This window comes from Rana temporaria, chromosome 13, assembly GCF_905171775.1.
Source record: "Rana temporaria chromosome 13, aRanTem1.1, whole genome shotgun sequence".
Taxonomy (NCBI): Eukaryota; Metazoa; Chordata; class Amphibia; order Anura; family Ranidae; genus Rana; species Rana temporaria.
The window spans coordinates 34,184,993-34,207,331 of NC_053501.1; the positions used below are offsets into that span (position 1 = coordinate 34,184,993).

A 22,339-nucleotide genomic window follows, 5' to 3' on the forward strand; every position below is an offset into this window, starting at 1 on the left:
GTCCCGTACATTGATGGCCTAGTGGGAAGAATGTCCCGTACATTGATGGCCTAGTGGGAAGAATGTCCCGTACATTGATGGCTAGTGGGAAGAATGTCCCGTACATTGATGGCTAGTGGGAAGAATGTCCCGTATATTGATGGCTAGTGGGAAGAATGTCCCGTACATTGATGGCTAGTGGGAAGAATGTCCCGTACATTGATGGCCTAGTGGGAAGAATGTCCCGTACATTTGTCCCTCTCTATGCTGTAAAATATCTGATTGATCCTGCCTGTTCCTGTGTCCCCCTGATGACCACAGTAACCACGGCTGCTGATACATGATACTGTGGTTAGTTTACGTGCCTCTGTCGGCCTGTAGTTTCTCCCTCTCCCCCTCCCTCCCTGCCTGTCAGCTCAGGAGTCTGTGTGTCAGTCATCTGCTTGCTGCACCTTCCCTCCCACCACTTTGGCTGTAAAGTCATGCATCCTAAATCCTGGAAGCTCCTCTGTTACATAAAGACACTGGGGCAGATCCACGTACCTGCGCGTAATCTTCCGCCGAGCGCAGCGTATCTAAGATACACTACGCCGCCGCAACTTATTTTTTTTATTTCTAATCCACAAAGAATTTGCGTCGTAAGTTGCGGCGGCGTAGTGTATCTCTGGCGGCGTAAGGGCGCGGAATTCAAATGGATGTAATGGGGGCGTGTTTTATGTTAATACGTCGTGACCCAACGTAAACAACGTTTTTTTTTTACTGCGCATGCGCCGTCCGTGGGGGTATCCCAGTGCGCATGCTCGAAATTAACCCACTAAAAGCCAATGCTTCCGACGGTGACGTCATTCTACGCAAATCCCTATTCGCGAACGACTTACGCAAACAACGTAAAAATTTCAAAATTGTACGCGGGAACGACGGCCATATTTAACATTGAGTACGCCTCATAACAGCAGCTTTAACTATACGCCGGAAAAAGTCGAACGAAAACGATGTAAAAAAATGTGCCGGCCAGATGTCCGTTCGTGGATCGCCGTAAATAGCTCATTTGCATACTCAACGCGGATTTTGACGGAAACGCCACCTAGCGTCCTTCGAAAAATTGCATCTAAGATCCGACGGCGTACTAAGACGTACGCCTGTCGGATCGATCCCAGATGCCGTTACGACGCGGGAAATTAAAAATTACGCCGGCGTATCAATAGATACGCCGGCGTAATCTTTTTGTGGATCTACCCCACTGTATACCGTGTAGTATCTGTGTTTTAAAAGCTATGCCACAAAATACCTTATTTCAGAGTGCCGCTGTGCACTCATGTGACCTCCTGCCGCTCTTCTCCTCTCCTCCCAGCTGTCCTTAATGCAGAATCTCAGCCCCTCCCACTGTAGTCCTCAGATCGAACAAGTCAAGTGCTGGGAGGTCACGTGAGCGCACAACGGAGCTCTGAAAAGGTATTTTGCAGCAGAATATTTTTTTTTAAACATATACTGCACAGTATATCTTTCTGTAACAGAGGGGCTTCCAGAATTTGGGATTTGTGACTTTACAACCACTTTAATGTTCTTTCAACATGTTTTTCTTCAATCTTTTTAAATCTGCAGTTTTCATTGAAGCAGATGCTAACCCAATTACTAAAATACCATATAAGCTTCCACATGTTCATGTCATTTCAAAAGTTCTTTGAAATCCTTTTAAATATACAGCTTTCCTATCTGGAGATCCAGCCAGAAAGTCCTTTTTCCAGGCACTTCCTATGGGCAGGGGTGCTTTAAGATTGGTGTATACATCGTTCCTACAGCGCCTCAAAGATGCGACTGGCAGGACTTTGAGTGTCCTGCCAGCGCACCGCTGCAGTGTGAAAGCACTTGGCTTTCACATTGGAGTGAGAGGAGAGGCTCTTTCAGGGCACTTTGCAGGCGCTATTTTTAGCACTATAGTGGCTGCAAAGTGCCTCAGTGTGAAAGTAGCCTTAGTAAATAACCCCCATTGCTCACCATTGTCATTCTCTGGTAGTCAGTCATTAGCAATGATGAGCAGCTCACATACAGTGCATGCAGGTGGATAGGAAGTGTCTGAAAGAGGCTGGAGGAGATCAGCAGCATTGAAATGCAAAAAAAAATAAAAAAAAAGTGGCAAAAAAGCATTTTAAGACGCACAGCGCTTTAGCAAACTAAGTACCATCCAGTTAGGATTTTTTCTTGCTGGAGGGTCCAGAAAAGAGCTTCTGAAAAAGGGAAGCTGGAATTTTTTTTTTTCTTTTTAAGTTTTGTTATGTGGATTCGGACGTGGAACAAATATAAAGTAGGTGCAAAAGTGGAATTACACTTTAAAGTGGAGTTCCGGCCACAATTTCACTTTTTAAATATAAATACCCCTATAATACACAAGCTTAATGTATTCTAGTAAAGTTAGTCTGTAAACTAAGGTCCGTTTTATTAGGTTGTTACAGCATTTAGACACTTTATAAAATAGAAATTGACTGGGGCCATCTTAAGTGTGGGCATCATGAAGCCAGACTGTATGACTTCCTGGATTTCAGCCTTGCAGACCTCGCACATGCTCAGTGCTGCACAAGCAGTGTCAGATCAGGTTTCAGCACCTGTGCTGTCCAAGTCACATGATTCTTTGAGACTGGGGAGCGCAGACTCCTGGAAAGTTACACCCACTACATTCCCAGGAGTCTGTGCGGTGTAGGTTAGGAAGCTTAAGCACCTAGGTGCAGGAAGTGGGAAGATTAACTATTCTGCCTAGCAACAACACTTTGAAGGCATCTAAAAAAAAAAAAAAATTCGTAAAGGACTAATGACATTTTTTTAAAACTACTGATGTAATGTTATATTTATGGGTGGAACTCCACTTTAAGGCTTGATTCGCACCTATGCGTTTTAATGCTTTGCGCAGTTTATAGATTTTTTCTACAGAACGTCGTGTTCCATAGGAAACCATGTTCAATGGACTCAGGGCTGGTGCTACCACTAGGCAAACTAGGCAGCCGCCTAGGGCGCACTGCTGCCTAGGGCCACTGGTGTTCCTCCTCTCTCCTCTCTGCAGCAAGCAACTAAGTTTCAGCATCAGCCGCTGCTCCATTCACACATAGTGTCAGAGGGGCATTCCCGAATGAATGGAAGCAAACAAACATTCATTGATGGGTGCTGGTGAGGCTGCATTTGATGGGTGCTGGTGAGGCTGCATTGTTGGGCGCTGGTAGGCTGCATTGATGGGTGCTGGTGAGGCTGCATTGATGGGTACTGGTCAGGTTGCATTGATGGGCGCTGGTGAGGCTGCATTTGATGGGTGCTGGTGAGGCTGCATTGATGGGTGCTGGTGAGGCTGCATTTGATGGATGCTGGTGAAGCTGCATTGATGGGTGTTGGTGAGGCTGCATTGATGGGTGCTGGTGAGGCTGCATTGATGGGTGCTGGTGAGGCTACATGTGAGGTTGCATTTGATGGGCGCTGGTGAGGCTGCATTGATGGGTGCTGGTGAGGCTGCATTGATGGGTGCTGGTGAGGCTGCATTGATGGGTGCTGGTGAGGCTACATTTTATGGGTGCTGGTGAGGCTGCATTGATGGGTGCTGGTGAGGCTGCATTGATGGGTGCTGGTGAGGCTGCATTTTATGGGTGCTGGTGAGGCTGCATTGATGGGTGCTGGTGAGGCTGCATTAATGGGTGCTGGTGAGGCTGCATTTGATGGGCGCTGGTGAGGCTGCATTTGACAGGTGCTGCTGAGGCTGCATTGCTGGGCGCTGGTAGGTTGCATTGTTGGGCGATGGTAGGCTGCATTTGATGGGCGCTGGCGAGGCTGCATTGTTGGGCGCTGGCGAGGCTGCATTTGATGGGTGCTGGCGAGGCTGCATTGTTGGGCGCTGGCGAGGCTGCATTTGATGGGTGCTGGTGAGGCTGCATTGATGGGTGCTGGTGAGGCTGCATTTGTTGGGTGCTGCTGAGGCTGCATTGTTGGGTGCTGGTGAGGCTGCATTTGATGGGTGCTGGTGAGGCTGCATTTGATGGGTGCTGGTCAGGTTGCATTGATGGGCGCTGGCGAGGCTGCATTTGATGGGCGCTGGCGAGGCTGCATTGTTGGGCGCTGGCGAGGCTGCATTTGATGGGCGCTGGCGAGGCTGCATTGTTGGGCGCTGGCGAGGCTGCATTTGATGGGCGCTGGCGAGGCTGCATTTGATGGGCGCTGGCGAGGCTGCATTGTTGGGCGCTGGCGAGGCTGCATTTGATGGGTGCTGGTGAGGCTGCATTTGATGGGTGCTGGTGAGGCTGCATTTGATGGGCGCTGGTGAGGCTGCATTGTTGGGCGCTGGTAGGCTGCATTGATGGGTGCTGGTGAAGCTGCATTGATGGGTGTTGGTGAGGCTGCATTGATGGGTGCTGGTGAGGCTGCATTGATGGGTGCTGGTGAGGCTACATGTGAGGTTGCATTTGATGGGCGCTGGTGAGGCTGCATTGATGGGTGCTGGTGAGGCTGCATTGATGGGTGCTGGTGAGGCTACATTTTATGGGTGCTGGTGAGGCTGCATTGATGGGTGCTGGTGAGGCTGCATTGATGGGTGCTGGTGAGGCTGCATTTTATGGGTGCTGGTGAGGCTGCATTGATGGGTGCTGGTGAGGCTGCATTAATGGGTGCTGGTGAGGCTGCATTTGACAGGTGCTGCTGAGGCTGCATTGCTGGGCGCTGGTAGGTTGCATTGTTGGGCGATGGTAGGCTGCATTGTTGGGCGCTGGCGAGGCTGCATTTGATATTGATGGGTGCTGGTGAGGCTGCATTGTTGGGTGCTGGTGAGGCTGCATTTGATGGGCGCTGGTAGGCTGCATTTGATGGGTGCTGGTGAGGCTGCATTTGATATTGATGGGCGCTGGTGAGGCTGCATTTGATGGGCGCTGGTAGGCTGCATTTGATGGGTGCCGGTGAGGCTGCATTGATGGGCGCTGGTGAGGCTGCATTTGATGGGCGCTGGTGAGGCTGCATTTGATGGGTGCTGGTAGGCTGCATTTGATGGGCGCTGGTGAGGCTGCATTTGATGGGTGCTGGTGAGGCTGCATTTGATGGGCGCTGGTAGGCTGCATTTGATGGGTGCTGGTGAGGCTGCATTGTTGGGCGCTGGTGAGGCTGCATTTGATGGGCACTTCATTAAAAAGGTGGGGTATACATGGGCAGGGCAAAGGGGGTGGAGTCAGGGGTGGAGCCGGCAAAATGGGGTTTCGCCTAGGGTGTCAAAATTCCTTGCACCAGCCCTGAATGGACTGTAGTGCAAATCTGCAAAAAGCACTAAAAATGCAGAGGTGTGAATGAAGCCTAAGTGCTGTGTGCATGGGAGAACAATACAAATATATATATATATATATGAACTGACGAAAACAAGATTTTACTTCCAGCCGTGTACATGAGCCTTTATCATGAGATTGTAATGATCGCGTTTGGATCCCCTATAACATTGGTTCTCCGTCCTCAAGTCCCCCCAACAGGCCACCCTTTGGGAATTTCTGTAAAATAAGCTGTCCACAATACAAAGCCATTGATTTTAAGCACCTGTGCAAGATAAAGGAAAACCTGCAAACATGGCCTGTTGGGGGTACCTGAGGACAGGGCTGAGAAGCATTGCCCTATAACACAGCAGCCTCTACCTGAAGGGGAAATATTGCTGGAAGGTGACGTGACCCTCTGGCAGAGATAACAGTAAACACTTTCCTCTGCATTCCAATGTACTCTGCAGCCCCAGGATCCATGATAACAAAGCACAGAGTACAACATATACAATGCAATAATACATGTACATCCTCCTCTCCATGGGAAATAACATATTCAGGAATCTACATAGAGATCTATTAATATGATCCCTCTATTACATAATCACAAGTAGGAAATAAGCCCATCAATCTGCATGCATCCTACATGACATGATTTCATGACACCCTATAGAGAGCGCAGGATGCAGAACTGCAGCACCCAGCACAGCATGCAGAATGTCTAACCTGCATCCTATACAGAGGGGGGCTGGGATCTGCTGAGAGGTAAACAAAATGACTGCACCATCCCTTCCCTTGGCTGTCATCCATCCCCTGTGCTACTTACTGTCTGTGGCCATGGTGCTAGCAGAGGCAGTGGCGGCGTCGGTGGTCCTCCTACCCCTACAGCTTGCAGGGAGGAGGATGGAGGATGCTGCCAGGCTTCATATTCCTCTGGCAGGCTGATGCTGATGATGATGATGAGGGTGCAGCTGCTAGATGGTTCTCATCACTGACAGCTGCAGCAGTCCTGGAGCTCAGACAACACTCTCTGCTCTTCACAGCTGAGCAATACAAATCCCAGGGCAGGGAGATCACTGAGGGATCAATAAAGCGGCTGGTAATAATATATACAGCCAGCTCAGCACTTCTTACTCAGCCCATCACATAACAATAGGCTCACGTTTGACACTTTTGGTGCCTACAGATAGGATGATGGGAGGGTTTTAGCTTGTCCCTTTAACCACTTAACCCCCGGACCATATTGCTGCTCAAAGACCAAAGCACTTTTTGCGATTCGGCACTGCGCCGCTTTAACAGACAATTGCGCGGTCGTGCGACGTGGCTCCCAAACAAAATTGGCGCAAATAGAGCTTTCTTTTGGTGGTATTTGATCACCTCTGCGGTTTTTAGTTTGTGCGCTATAAACAAAAATAGAGCGACAATTTTGAAAAAAAAAAAAAAAATTACTTTTTGCTATAATAAATATCCCCCAAATATATATATATAAAAAAAAATTCCCTCAGTTTAGGCCGATACGTATTCTTCTACATATTTTTCGTAAAAATAAAAATCGCAATAAGCGTTTATTGATCGGTTTGCGCAAAAGTTATAGCATTTACAAAATAGGGGATATTTTTATGGCATTATATTAATTTTTTTTTTTTTTTACTAGTAATGGCGGCGATCAGCGTTTTTTTTTTCGGTACTGCGACATTATGGCGGACACTTCGGACAATTTTGACACATTTTTGGGACCATTGTCATTTTCACAGCAAAAAAATGCATTTAAATTGCATTGTTTATTGTGAAAATGACAGTTGCAGTTTGGGAGTTAACCACAGGGGGCGCTGTAGGAGTTAGGGTTCACCTAGTGTGTGTTTACAACTGTAGGGGGGTGTGGCTGTAGGACTGACGTAATCGATCGAGTCTCCCTATAAAAGGGATCACTCGATCGATGCAGCCGCCATAGTGAAGCACGGGGAAGCCATGTTTACATACGGCTCTCCCCGTTCTTCAGCTCCGGGGAGCGATAGCGACGGAGCGGCTATAAACAAATAGCCACGCCGTCGTCCCGGATCGCTCCCCGAGGGAACCCGACCGCCGCATGTAGCGGGGGGGGGGACCCCCGACCCACGTCTAGGCAGGGACGTACAGGTACGCCAATGTGCCTGTACGTGCCATTGTGCCGACGTGTATATGTACATGCGGCGGTCGGGAAGCGGTTAAAGTAGAACTGGTGTCAGTTTTTTGGATAGAGTAACAAGAGGGGGTTATAATCCCTGCCAGCATGGGCGTCCGCTGACATTTTTTCAGAGGAGGGCGCTTTGGCAGCGGCTATACACAGTCGCATTTAACCCTTTCTTCAAACGCTAGCGGGGGTTAAAAGCGCACTGCTAGCGGCCAAATAGCGCACCTAAAACGATGGTAAAGCGCTGATTTTTAGCGGTGCTTTACCGATAACGTGGCCAGCTGGCAGTGTGAAATAGCTCTTGAGATAATTCAGCTTCACTCCATGCCCATATAAATATAGCCTAGAGAATGTACAGACCCTCCTTCAGCACATGTGGACCTCCCCATTCTGCACAGATGGATCCCCCTTCAGCACAGACCCCTCCATTCAGCACAAATGCATACCTCCCAACTGTCCCTGATTTCGAGGGACTGTCCCTGATTTGGAGCAATGTCCCTCTGTCCCTCATTCTCCTCATTTGTCCCTCATTTTGGTCTGATCCATATAAATGTATATAAAATACACTTTTTATCTATCAAAAAGTGTTTCCCAGCACTAAACTTTCATCTGAATTCTAAATTGCTGCATTTGTAAATTCCAAGAGCCGGAAAAAGCCTTACGCAAACGACGTAAAAAAATCCGCCGGGCGCACGTACGTTTCTGAATCAGCGTATCTTGCTCATTTGCATATTCTACGCTGAAATCGACGGAAGCGCCACCTAGCGGCCAGCCTAAATATTGCACCCTAAGATACGACGGCGTAGGAGACTTACGCCGCTCGTATCTTAGCCTAATTTAAGCGTATCTGGTTTCCAGAATACGCTTAAATTTATGACGGCGTAGATTCAGAGTTACGACAGCGTATCTACTGATACGCCGGCGTAACTCTCTATGAATCTAGCCCTTTGCCTTTAGTTATACTTTATCCTCTTGCCGCCTATGTAACACATGTGTGGGGTGGCAAAGAGGCTTTAACACTCACACATATGGGTCCATTGGAGGCAGCGCTTTCTGTGCTGAGAGCGTAGTGACTGCGCTGCCTGTCAAACACAACTCTTGGTCCATACTAACGATCAGGAGTTGGCAGGATCGATTTCCGAACATGTGTCCGCGGTGACTGCCAATCACAGTGGTCATGGGATCAGCCGATCCTTCCTGCCCCTGGCCGTACAGATTCTATGCTGCTGGAGCTGGGTGGGACGGAGTAAGGCCCCTTTCACACGGACGGATAGAATGGTGCCTTTAGCTGCGGATTTTACCGCAGCTAGAAGCACACAATGCTTTCCTATGACATCATTCACACACTACGGTTACCCGCGGTTTTGTGCGGATAGAAAAAATAGAACTGGATGTGTCCAGCTGCGAAATCCTGCAGCTATCAGCACATAACCGCAGTGCACTGTGTCATCTGCGTTTGGTATGAATCTTGAGGGGGAACTCCACGCCAAATTTCAAATAAAAAAACGGCATGGGTTCCCCCTACAGAGGCATACCAGGCCCTTGGGTCTGCTATGGATTTTAAGGGGAACCCCCTTACGCTGAAAAAACGGCGCGGGGTTCCCCCCAAAATCCATACCAGACCCGTATCCGAGCAGCAGCCAGGCCGGTCAGGAAAGGGGTGAGGATGAGCGAGCGCCCCCCCCTCCTTAACCGTGCCAGGCCGCATGCCCTCAACATAGGGGGTAGGTGCTTTGGGGCGCCCTGTGGCCTGTCCACTTGTCCCCATGTTGATGAGGACAGGGCCTCTTCCCGACAACCCTGGCCGTTGGTTGTCGGGGTCTGCGGGAGGGGAGCTTATCGGAATCCAGGAGCCTCCTTTAATAAGGGGGCCTCCTGATGCCGGCCCCCCACCCTAGGTGAATGAGTATGGGGATAGGGGATAGTCTTACACCAATAAGTCTGCCAAAATGTGCGAATATGCGTATTATGACATAAACCTACAGGGGCCCATTTTAATCGTTTTTTTTTTTTTTCCGAGTTTACTACAGCTTTATTATATCTATACATAAAATAAAGATTTCACTTGTTTGTGGATTGTTGTGCTAGTTAATGAAGTGTATGATGTACTAAAGTCCTAGTCCTTTGTTTTTTGGTCAGTAATGGGGAATCACCCAACATGGAACAAATTGTGGCTGTAAAGAGGATCTGTGATCACAATTTGTTCATGAATTTAAACTTTCAATTTCACAGCTATGAAGACAAATAGGTAGATTCAGGTACATGGGTGCAAACTTGCGGCGGCGTAGCTTAGCCTGTTTAGGCTACGCCGCCGTAAGTTAGCTAGGCAAGTACATGATTCTCAATGTACTTGCCTGCTAATATACGGCGGCGTAGCCTAAAGCGGGCGGGCGTAAGGGCGCCGAATTCAAATGTCTTGGAGGGGGGCGTGTTTTATGGTGAGGCTTGACCTCACCTTTTTTTTTTTAATGCGCATGCGCCGGGCGCCTACATTTCCCAGGGTGCATTGCGGCTAAGTACGCTGCACGGGCCTATTGATTTCGACGTGGACGTAAAAAATTTGAATCTCACGGCGGAAACAGCGGCCATACTTTAACATTGTTATTCCACCTAATAGATGGAATAACTTTAGGCCTGCTAATGCCTTTACGGAAACGGCGTAAAACTACTGCGGCGGCCGGGCGTACGTTCATGAAACGGCATATCAACTAATTTACATATTCTACGCCGACCGCAATGGAAGCGCCACCTAGCGGCCATCCGAAATATTGCAATCTAAGATAGGATGGCGCAAGCAGTCGTATCTTAGATATGTTCAAGGTGTATCTCCGTTTGAGCATACGCTTAAACATAGGTCGGCGTAGATTCTGAGTTATCTACTGATAAGCCGGCCTAACTCTTTCTGAATCTACGTAAAAGTCTTCTGTACCATGACTTTTATATGGTAGCGGTAGTCAGTTATTTAATGAACTATGACAATGTCAGGTTAAATCATTACAGTGCATCTGATGGAATAATGATACGACAACAGTGACAGGTTGACTTGTTTATCACTAATCAGGGAAAATGCAAAAACAGCATTCCATGCATGAGTGAGAAATCGGAGTCATCACTCCAACATCTCATGTTTGTAAAGCTCTGATTGGACGGATGCCCAGCCATTTTCTCTACACTCCAGGAAGAAGTGAAACACTGTGGCAGAAAACAAGTCCTTCTTTTACTGTCAGTGGAATTCAAAAAATGATCAAGTGCCGGTGGAATGGCACTAATGGCAGCAGATCACATCTCCGCCTTGTGATTTTTCTATCTAATGTCATATTATAAATATATATACGTTTGGCGAAATCTCAAGCAGTATTAAACCCAAAAACAAACATTATATTACAGCTTACAAAGTCTTAGATGTGATGGCTGCATTTGTTTTCTTTTTTCGGCTTTTTGCTATTTTCATCTGGTGATGCAGCCAGAAAGTCTGTTTTTCACACTCTCTCCAGCAGAATGTATCAATTTAAATGGATGAGACAAACCACTTAATACTGGCAGGACTGATTAATAGTGATCAGCTGTTATTTATTCATGCAAAACCTTTAACCCAAAAGGATAAAAGTAGTGCTGTAACTGACTATAAGGCTGCATTCACACCTGAGCGTTTTGTCGCCTGAAGCGCGACGCTCAAATACGCTAGAGGGGAAAAAATACATTATTCCCTGTGGAGATGGTTCACATCTGCACACCAATACGCCTGACACCGAACGCCTGAAGCTCAAACAAGTTCCGGGCGTATTTGAGCGTTTCCATTTCTCATAGAAAGTAATGGAAACGCTCAATTCAAGCGACTAGCGCGACAACGAGCGTTTGCTACGGGCGTTTCGTCGCTTTAATCAATAGAACTTTTCACCCAGGCAGAAGATTAAAAAAATCTACCAACATCACAACAAGTGATGAAAAGATGATAATTTTTCCTATTGGCTAAAATAAAAAAAAGTCGAAGTACAAAAACGTCGGACGACGCTGTATGCAAACGCGCAAATAAGCATGAATACGCCGGGAAAAAACGCCCGAAAAAACGACTGAACGCTCAGGTGTGAATGCAGCCTAAAGTGTGAGCTGAAGTTTGGCTTCAGTGTATTAATCCGCTAATACGTTTAACACCCCCACCGCCCCAGACTGACAATGCTGCTATTTGCTGTGCCTCCTGTGCACATTTCTACAAAGTTGTGTCTCACCATTACAGGAGGTGCGTTACTGGCCAGACCACCAGGTGAAAAAAGTAAAAGAAAAGATAACTGATGCAGACGTCACATCTAATGCTTGGTAAGCTCCAATATACAGGGAGGAAAATAAATATTTGATCCCTTGCAGATTTTGTAAGTATGCCCACTTATAAAGAAATGAAGGGTCCATCATTTTTATTGTATTTTAAACGATAGAGACAGAATCTCAACCAAAAATCCAGAAGAAAATGGATTTTCATGAGAAAAGTGAGGGATCAGCGCAGATCTACACAGGGGGAGCTTGGGAATGATCTCAAGGCAGTTATGACCACAGTCACCAAATAAACCATTGGCAAGACAATATGCTGCCATTGATTGAAAGCGCCCGCTAGAGCTGCATGATTCTGGCTAAAATGAGAATCACAATTTCTTTGCTTTTTTGATAAATCACGATTCTTTCGGCGTAACATCTTTCACATTAAAAAAAACAAAAAAAACAAAAAATGGGCTAACTTTACTGTTTCTTTTTTTATTATTCATTGAAGTGTATTTTCCCCCAAAAATTGCATTTGAAAGACCGCTGGGCAAATATAGTGTGACATAAAATATTGCAGCAATTGCCATTTTATTCCCTAGGGTCTCTGCTAAAATGATATAATGTTTGGGGGTTCTAAGTAATTTTCTAGCAAAAAAATATTGATTTTAACTTAAGAAACAAGTGTCAGAAAAAGATTTAGACTTTAAGTGGTTAAACTTCCTGCATTTACACACCCAGAAGTTTGCTCTAAGAAGGAAGTTAGTTACAATGTTTCATGTTGTTACAAACTTGGCAGACTGCCCTTTTTCTTTACACAAAGAAGTTTATCATTTTGATCTAAGAAGGGAGCATTAGTTACAATGTTTCCTGTTAAGAATTTGTCAGACTGCCTGGATATTTTCTTTTGACAGCTGATAAGTCTCTCCACTTATGAAAGAATCTGCAAACTCTGCATTGGAGATCATCAGGGGGGGTTGAATCAAGATCATGATTTTTTAACGATTAATTGTGCAGCTCTAGCATCCGCAGGGTCCCCCTCCTCAAGAAGGCACATGTACAGGCCCATCTGAAGTTTGCCAATGAACATTTAAGTGATTCAGAGAAGGATTGGAAGAAAGTGCTGTGGTCAGATGAGACCAAAATTGAGCTCTTCGGCATTAACTCGACTCGCCGTGTTTGGAGGAAGAAAAATGCTGACTATGACCCCAAGAACACCATCCCTACAGTCAAGCATGGAGGTGGGTACATTATGCTTTGGGGCTGTTTCTCTGCTAAAGGTACAGGCCGACTTTGCCGCATTGAGGGGCCAATGGACAGGGCCATGTATTGTAAAATCTTGGATGAGAACCTTCTTCCCTCAGCCAGAATACTGAAGATAAGTTATGGATGGGTCTTCCAGCATGACAATGACCCAAAACCTACCGCCAAGGCAACAAAGTAGCGGCTAAAGAAGAAGCACATTAAGGTAATGGAGTGGCCTAGCCAGTCTCCAGACCTTAATTCGCTAGAAAATTTACAGAGAAAGCTGAAACTTTGAGTTGTCAAGTGACAGCCAAGAAATCTTAAGGATTTAGAGAAGATCTGTAGATAAGAGTGGACCAAAATCCCTCCTGAGATGAGTGCAAACCTGGTCACTGACTACAAGAAACGTCTTACCTCTGTGCTTGCCAACAAGGGTTTCTCCACCAAGTACCAAGTCATGTTTTGCTTGGGGATCAAATAGTTATTTTACTCACTGAACTTCAACTTAATTTATAACCTCTGTATCATGTGTTTTTTCCTGGATTTTTGGTTGATATTCTGTCTCTATTTAAAATACACCTATGATAAAAAAAAAAAAAAAAAAAACTATAGACCCTTCATTTTTTTGTAAGTGGGCAAAATTACAAAATCTGCGGGGGGGATCAAATAATTATTTTCCCCACTGAAATACATTTCTGGTTTTAATACCGCTTTAAGCCTTGTTTACATATGAGGTTGTGGCTATGTTTTTACCATCCCCCAACTGCTCCCTCTTAAAGCGGGAGTTCACCCGAAAAACAATTTTTAACATTAGATTGAGGCTCATTTTGTGAAGGGGAATCGGGTGTTTTTTTTTTTTAAATCGAAGCAGTACTTACCGTTTTAGAGATAGATCTTCTCCGCTGCTTCCGGGTATGGTCTTCGGGACTGGGCGTTCCTATTTGATTGACAGCCTTCCGACGGTCGCATACATTGCGTCACGAGTAGCCGAAAGAAGTTGAACGTCAGTGCGGCTCTAAACGGCGCCTGCGCACCAACGTTTGGCTACTTTCGGAAAATCGTGACGCGCTGTATGCGACCATTGGAAGCCTGTCGGAAGCCTGTCAATGAAATAGGAATGCCCAGTCCCGCAGCCCATACCCGGAAGCGGCGGAGAAGATCTATCTCTAAAACGGTAAGTACTGCTTCGATTTAAAAAAAAACACCCGATTCTGCTTCACAAAATAAGCCTCAATCTAATGTTAAAAATTGAGATTTTGGGTGAACCTCCACTTTAAGCTGCAAAATTCTGGAACTGGGATGTACACATGCTGTGGCCGCGATGCTTTGCATTGCAGTACAACTGTCCACTGAACGTGACCCATTCAACATAACAGGGTTGCACTGGACTCATGCCCTTCTGAAAATACTAGCTTTCTGGCTGTCATGTTGACTTTCTGGTTTCAATACTTTCCACACCTGACAGCATAATTTTCTGTAAACTCTAATGTCTCTGAAAATTCCAGGAGATCAGCAGTCTCTGAGATGTTGCAACCACAAACACTGGCACCAAGCTTGGGGGTTCCTGGCATCTTCTAGGTTCCAAAATTTGTACTAATCAGAATGAAACCTCTTGACCATGTCTGCATGCATTACATATTGTGTTTTATTTATTGGATTTATGGTTTTCATCAATAAAGCAGTTGTACCTAATAAAGTGTCACCGGCCTTCTAACACTCCAATGTTTCAATACAATGTTTCAATTCATTACACGGTCATTCTCTCATCTGAACAAATAAACTTTTTTTTTTCATTCCAACAGATTGGTGCATTGACCTCCTACAGTGCCGATACCCCTTCCAACTATTGAATGTACACCACTGTGGTAATTATGGAAATGTTCGATATTTTTTTAACTAAAGGACCGCGGTGTAAGCACTTCATTACTTGAAGAAATTGGCCCACGTGTCCAGTTTGTGTAAAACCACATGAAACTTGTCTTACAGCATTGTTCATTTAGTGCACAGAAAATGCACCAATATTTACACCAGAAAACGGATGTATTTTCCTTTGTAAATTTGCCAGAATTGGAGGATTGGAAAGTTGAACTGATAAGACAAAGGTCATTATTCCATACCCCTTGATGATTTGAGCCTTAGTTTATTAACCAAGGGAGTGTATTATATCAAGTTATTTACTTACAAAAACAGATTTTTAAAAAAAAAGAAAAATATAAATAAACAATAAATCTCTATACAATGTTTTAGTATTGGCAATTCCTATCCCAGTATGGCGCGCTGGAGATACGAGTCCTATTCACAACATTCAACGTTTTCTTTTCCTTTTCTTGACTGGAACTTCTAAATGTAAGAGAAAAAGCATAATGAGTAAATTCAGAGATTACAAAACAGGCAAACATGATTGCTGAAAATTCAATTCCTCTTCACGATATCAGCCAGTGTCTAAGATTCCATTAATCCAAAGGCAATGCCTTCCCTCGCCACAATTTATTTTGTGCACACAAACCTATTACCCACTTTTTGGTAAAATATAAAAGATGCGGTTGCGATAAACAAACAGATACCAAACATGTCAAGCCTTAAACATTTGCATGCCTGTGAAACAGCAATAAACCTCAGTAACCAAAACTGTCCCTATGAATAGGTAGGGTAGGGGGCGCTAAGTGCAAAAATATGTATGTTAACCCTTGATAACGCTTCCTAATGACGTAATCCTTACGAAACGCACGTCGAAGCGTACACCACTCACGCTACCACGCTCTTCCGGGTCTTGCTGGTTGTCGGGACCTACATGCTGACACGCACGCTATACTGCCGGCTGGATTGTCACCGTATGTCCGCAACGGAGATCCTCTCATTCCACTGATCCATGCCCACAGCCTCAGTGCCGGGATTGTGGCACCATTTCTAGTAAGAGGCCATCTGGCTAGTTTTTTATATGTATGGAATATGACGTTTTAATCAATTAAAAAGGTATCACACTATTGTGGTCTCTCTCCTGGTTTATGCATCTCCTAACAAATTGACTGCGAGACCGACATCTGACCTCATGGGACAGGGTTCCCCAAAAGCTCATTTGACTTCACGTTGGGTGTCATACATAACGTTATGGTGAAGGCTATGTAAACACGGATCACTCTTCTCAGCAATCAAAGAATTTTTTGGCACATATTCAAGTGTGAAAATTGGAAAGCATCGAATGCACTTCTGTTGGGACTGTATTTTTGTTTTATTTTGTCTTTTACACTTCTTTTGCTTATTGCATGGATTGCACATGTTATGCATGGGTTTAACATTCAAATCTGTCAAGTGTATTATTCAATCAATTATTTAATTGTTATCAAGGGTTAACATACATATTTTTGCACTTAGCGCCCCCTACCCTACCTATTCATATTTAACTGTTCAGATACCGTTTTAGGGAGGCTGCTTCTAGTTTGTGTTTTTTTCATTAATCACATAATTTAGTTGTTCAATCACAATATTTTTTGTTTGTGGCGCGATTGTACACCAATCTCAAAACTGTCCCTAGGCGAAGCTTTAACCACTTGCCCACTGGGCACTTAAACCCCCTTCCTAACCAGGCCAATTTCCGCTTGGCCCTCAGTGGCTCTGTAGTGGTACTGATGTGGCTCTGTAGTGGCACAGGGGGCACTGCTAGGCACTGTGAAGCACAGTAAAAATCAACAATACTTAATGTGCCTTACGCTCTACTCTCCTTACACCAGCGTTCCTGTATTTACCTCTTCCACTGCTCCCCCTACAGCTTAGATCTCAACCGACACCTCATACAATGTCACTGGCCATTGTCACCCAGTGTCGGTGTTAATTACACAGTGACAGCAAGCCTCTCACCCCAGCACTGGGGTCTGGTAATTGGCACTTCAGACTTCAAGTGCTGCAGGTCACCCATTTACCATAAACATTGGGCACCATGACCTGCAAACAGTGGTGGCAGCCATAAAAATATGTTTAGGAACAGTGGCACGCTTAGGACATTTTGCTTTAATGCATGGACTGATAAAAAAAAAAGAAATAAACTGCATGCTTACTTGTTTATGATTCAGGTCCCAGCAGAGAATTCAGAAAAAAACCTGCTCCCAGGACATTTCCCTGCCACCAGCTCAGAGAAAATCAGCTTTGCTCTGCTCCGTGTGAACCTGGAGAGCCATGTGTGCCTGTGTAATCTCTAGGTAACTACACATCCAAGTGGCTGAACCACTGTGTAATTTATACAGTATATGGTACCAACTTACCAGGCAAAAAAAATTATTACTGAAACTGACACACAGAACACAACCCCCTGTGATAAATAGTCAGATAATGCTCCCACCTTCACTGCTGGAAGATGAATCCTCTTCGGAAATCACTGGCATCTTTACAGAAGACTTCTTCTTTATCAAAGAAATGTAAGCTGCAATGAAAAGATCAATAGTAATCAGATCTATAATTCAGTTATGCAGAACTGCAGTTTTCAATGTCCTTTGATGCTGATATTTCTTTAGGCTCACTCACAAATACCATACCATTAGGGAGACGTCTGATGGGGGTCAAATTTATTTTGCAGCATAACAACGTCCCCAAACACACAGCCAATGTCATTAAGAACTATCTTCAGTGTAAAGAAGAACAAGGAGTCCTGGAAGTGATGGTTTGGCCCTGGCAAAACCCTGATCTCAGCATCATGGAGTCTGTCTGGGATTACATGAAGAGACAGAAGGGGGGCGTGGCCGGACCTGACTGGAAGATGGACGCTTGAGCTCTGAGCTCCTGCCACCTCAGAGCAGATTCCCCTACTAAACGGAACTTCCCGACCCCGTTCATCACAAACCGATAATGGGTACTGCCTCCAGACAATCGTCGGCTTCCCGATTCCGATCTCCCAGGGAACAAAACGGAGCTCTAAGCCAAAACATACCGGAGATGTTTCGCGCCAGTACATGAACTGGCAACATGGCGTCTTCCCGCCACGGAACTTTTCAGGGCCCCTTTTTAACGCCATCTCACACACAGCCGGAGATAATCTTATCGGCACCTCAGAATGCTCCTTCCCCGGCGGCCAACATAGGACAAGGAGGAATGAATACTCCCCCTTTGCCCCAGCTGAACATCCAGGACCTGAGGACCATAGCGGCAGACATAAAGGACACACTCTCGGCCGCCATCGCAGAGTTGCGCCTTGACATTCGCTCCCTGAATGACCGGGTCACCAACACTGAAAGGGTGGTAGAGGATCATGGCATTGTCCTCCAACGCTCCACACAGAAGATTGATGCCCATACCCTCCAACTCAGGCATATGAATCAACCAATCTCTGGTTGAATAGGTATGAGCTCTTTTGGGTTTCCTCTCCCTGTGGCTTGCTACAGGGTCGGGTCTCCCCAAGATAACTTTGAATATACGGGACTGTTCTGGGGTGGCATGTCACCACTGTTTATTTTATTTTACGTTACTTTGTTTGTTTTCTGACCGGGTCCTGTCCAATCCCCACACGGCTGCGTATAGTGGTGCGTGTGCTCTGTTAGGAGTGCGGGCGCCATGTGCGCACTGTACCTTTCCGATTTGTTTCTCATCTCTTAGGAGGTAGGACTCAGTCCCCCCACCTAATCGGCTACTCTATTGTTCGATCCGACACTCCGTAGTGCCCTAGCATACCCATTATAATCTACCCCTCTACTCTACCCCACCCAGCCTACCACCTCCCCCCTCACCCTACATTATGATGGATAACGCAACCACAACCACCTCTGACCCACAACAGGTACAACCCCCATTGCGACTCAAACTATACTCGCTAAATATTCGCGGTCTCAACACCCCCAAAAAACGCTCGCGACTGATGTACACTCTCCAAAAAGTCAAGCCACACATTGCGCTTCTCCAGGAGACCCACTTTCGAACAGATAATATTCCTAAACTCTACAATCATTACTTCCCGATAGTATACCATGCAACCAATGATGAGGCGAAATCAAAGGGGGTCTCTATCCTAATCTCGAGGCACTGCCCGTTTCAAATCTCCGACGTCCAGCGGGATACACAGGGCAGATATCTTTTTCTCAAGGGCACACTGCACGACATGCCTTTCACGATTGCGAACATCTACGCCCCAAATTCGCAACAAGTACCTTTCTTTCGCAATGTGTTCTACCAATTGACTGCCTTCCAAATGGGTACGCTTATCGTGGGAGGGGATTTCAACGTCCCGCTGACACCCTCCCTAGATACATCTAACGGGTCCACGTGCCTAGCTTATCAAGCCCTCTGTGCAATAAAATCCCAATTGAGTACGTTGACCCTACACGACACTTGGCGCACGTTACACCCGAATGTGAAGGATTTCACCTTTTTCTCCCCTTTGCATAACAAATATTTTTCTCACACAAAACGATCTTACTTTACTCATGGAAGCCACTATTGAACCCATGCTGCTTTCAGACCATCACCCAATAACTATTTCCTTGTTGCTTCCAGTGCACCGTGCCAGATCTATGATCTGGAGAATGGACGACTCCCTACTCTTGGACTCAGAAAACTCCCGAATACTATCTGAAAGCCTCTCCCATTATTTTGCAGAGAATAACGCCACAGACACATCCCCAACCACTACGTGGGCGGCTCATAAATGCGTCATTAGGGGGGAATTAATCTCTTTAATGGCCAAGCGACACAAATTAAGGAAGGCGCGTATCAACGAACTGTCCAATTGGGTTAAAACCTTCGAACGGGCTCACAAACTTACACTGGCAAACCAAACTCACTCTTGAAAGCTAGGGAAGATTTACTGGGGGAACTCCAGATAACGTTGAAACGTAGGTACGCAAACTATTCTACGAATTCGGTAATAAGGCGGGAAAACTCCTGGCGACAGCCCTACAAAAAAAGAGATCGACCCACACCATACACGCTATCACTTCCCCAGCGGGGGCCACCGTTACCAAAACCGAATGTATCGTCCAACACTTTGTCCAGTACTTCTCTAACCTGTACAACTTGCCCAAGTCAAATACAAATGCGCTCCCCCTGGACCGTACAAAACTCATTGACGAATTCTTAACCAAATATGGCACTTATTCCATCCCTTCGGAAGATATGACGCACTTAGACTCGCCTATTACGACCGAAGAGGCCCTCTTGGCCTTAAAACAATTGAAAGCGGGGAAAAGTCTGGGGCCGGACTGCTTACCGGCCAGCTATTATAAAACCTTCAGTGCTATACTGATCCCTAAATTTGTGGAAACATTTAACACACTCCCTTCCTCCCCCCCTACCAACAATGATTTGCTAGAATCCCACATTTCACTTATCCCGAAACCGGGTAGAGACGCCACACTCGTCTCAAACTATCGCCCTATCTCTTTACATAATGTTGACGTGAAGCTCTACGCCAAAATCCTGGCTAATCGACTGCTTCCACTTCTCCCCAAAATTGTATTGACCGATCAGGTAGGCTTTATCCCTGGTAGGGAAGCCAGAGATAACACCACTAAAGCTATCAATATTCATCACTGGCTGACCTTGACAACTACAAATGGCTTCTTTTTATCCCTGGACGTGGAGAAGGCGTTTGACAGGGTGGACTATATTTCCGCAGCATTACACAAACTGGGGCTTCCGTATCTCCTCATTCAAATGATCTTGGCTCTATACTCTGTTCCAACTGCTAGAATCAGAGTGAATGGCCGACTGTCGGACGCCTTCCCTGTAACTAATGGTACCCGGCAGGGTTGCCCCCTTTCTCCCATTATTTTTGTTCTCACCTTAGAACCCTTCCTGCGCAGGCTACGAGATAACCCAGACATCAAAGGAATTAATATTAAACATAATCAATAATCAATACAAAATTGCGGCTTACGCAGACGATATCTTGATGTTCCTGTTAGACCCGATCACTACCATACCAAACCTCCTTAAAGACTTCAAACTATTCCACAGCACTTTATATTACCCTGCCCAAGACTACGGTATCCCTATGTCAACAAAATTTCCCTTTTAGGTGGGAATCACACGATATAACGTATCTAGGTATTAAACTCCCTACCAACTTATCGGACCTTTACGCCAAAAATTTCTTACCTGCCCTACAGAAAATAAGAGAAGACTTGCTCAATTGGAACAAAGGACATTTTTCGTGGTTTGGCAGAGCGGCGATACTAAAGATGAATTTCCTTCCTAGGATGTTATATTTGCTGCAGGCCATCCCGTTTAAACTTCCCCCCTCTTTCTTTGCCATCCTTTAAAAACATATGTAGAACCTTCCTTTGAGCAAGTCACCCCCCAAGACTAGGCTGGGATAGACTCATCCTCCCTAAACTATCCAAAGCGGCTCCCAACTATAGAATCCATCGATTGTGGGACATGGACTTATCTGTCACTCTATCTGAAGAAGAATGGGATTGTGTATGGGATTACACGCACAAAGGGTCCATCAAAGTTTCAGCCCAAGAAAATAGAATCAAACTTTACTCACGATGGTACCGAACACCAGATAAACTTCACAGAATCTTCCCTAAATGCTACACCTCATCAATGTGGCTACCCAATGCATTCCCCTACGCTGGAAAAACGCCCTCCCCCCCACTATTGATGACTGGCATTCCAGAGTCAACAAAATTTAGGAAATGGAAAGGGTCATTCACCAGGCCAACGATGCCCACGATAAGTTCAGACACACGTGGGCTTGCTGGACACACTACAGGGAGTCCTTATGTCCCGCCGACCCTTCTGTCTCTACTATGCCCCCTCTGGATCCTGTCATAGTTACTAGGACTTAATCCACTGGAGAAATCCATTATCCCTTGTACCTTCCCCTCCCTTCTCTCTTCCTTTCCCCACCTTGTATACCCCCTATCTCCATTCACTTGAGCATGCGCTCGGGCACACCGAGTATCAGTATATTTAGATACTACTTCTTGCTACCTAAATCCCTAGTTGTTGGACTTTAGGATAGCTGTTCACTTGATCCTGGAAACCATGGACTCTGCTGTGTTTCTTGTCCGTACTGGGGACGTTATATTTCTACCCATTACTGAACCACACCTGTCCTTACAACAAGTTAGGCTTCTTAGGGTCCCCCCCCCACTCACAGTGTGTTCCCTATAGGGGTGAGTGGGCTTCGGGATGACCCATACTGGTTCATGACCCCATTTCTCGCATGGTATCACTCTGCCACGCCAGGACTCTTAGCCCCTTTGTTTTGGTGAGTCCGGCTGATCTATTACACTAAAGAACGTGGTTAATTTTGATTATATCACATTGCTTGTTCACTTTATTTTCCAGATTTACTGTTCTTCTTATGTACCTGTTTTGCCATAATTGTATGGATGTTTTTTTGTTGACACTGTCTGATTTGACTCTGTACTTGTTAATTCTCAAAAAAAAAAAAAAAAGAGACAGAAGGATTTGAGGCAGCCTACATCCACAGGAGATCTGTAGTTAG

At 45.7% G+C, this 22,339-nt stretch overlaps 2 protein-coding genes across 2 annotated transcripts in view; both read right to left on the reverse strand.

Moving 5' to 3' along the window:
• SYT16 (synaptotagmin 16) overlaps positions 1-6,366 on the reverse strand; it is a 111,946-nt gene extending 105,580 nt beyond the window's left edge. Inside the window, exon 1 of the mRNA XM_040333750.1 lies at positions 6,064-6,366. Within this exon, the coding sequence (XP_040189684.1) occupies positions 6,064-6,076 (13 nt within the window). The 5' untranslated portion in view covers positions 6,077-6,366. The remainder of the gene's footprint in view (positions 1-6,063) is intronic.
• An 8,161-nt stretch (positions 6,367-14,527) lies between these two features.
• Positions 14,528-22,339, reverse strand: part of SNAPC1 (small nuclear RNA activating complex polypeptide 1) — a 39,587-nt gene continuing 31,775 nt past the window's right edge. The window contains exons 10-11 of the mRNA XM_040333861.1: positions 17,234-17,314; positions 14,528-15,240 (exon numbers count right to left, since the gene is read on the reverse strand). Of these exons, the coding sequence (XP_040189795.1) occupies positions 15,206-15,240; positions 17,234-17,314 (116 nt within the window). The 3' untranslated portion in view covers positions 14,528-15,205. The remainder of the gene's footprint in view (positions 15,241-17,233; positions 17,315-22,339) is intronic.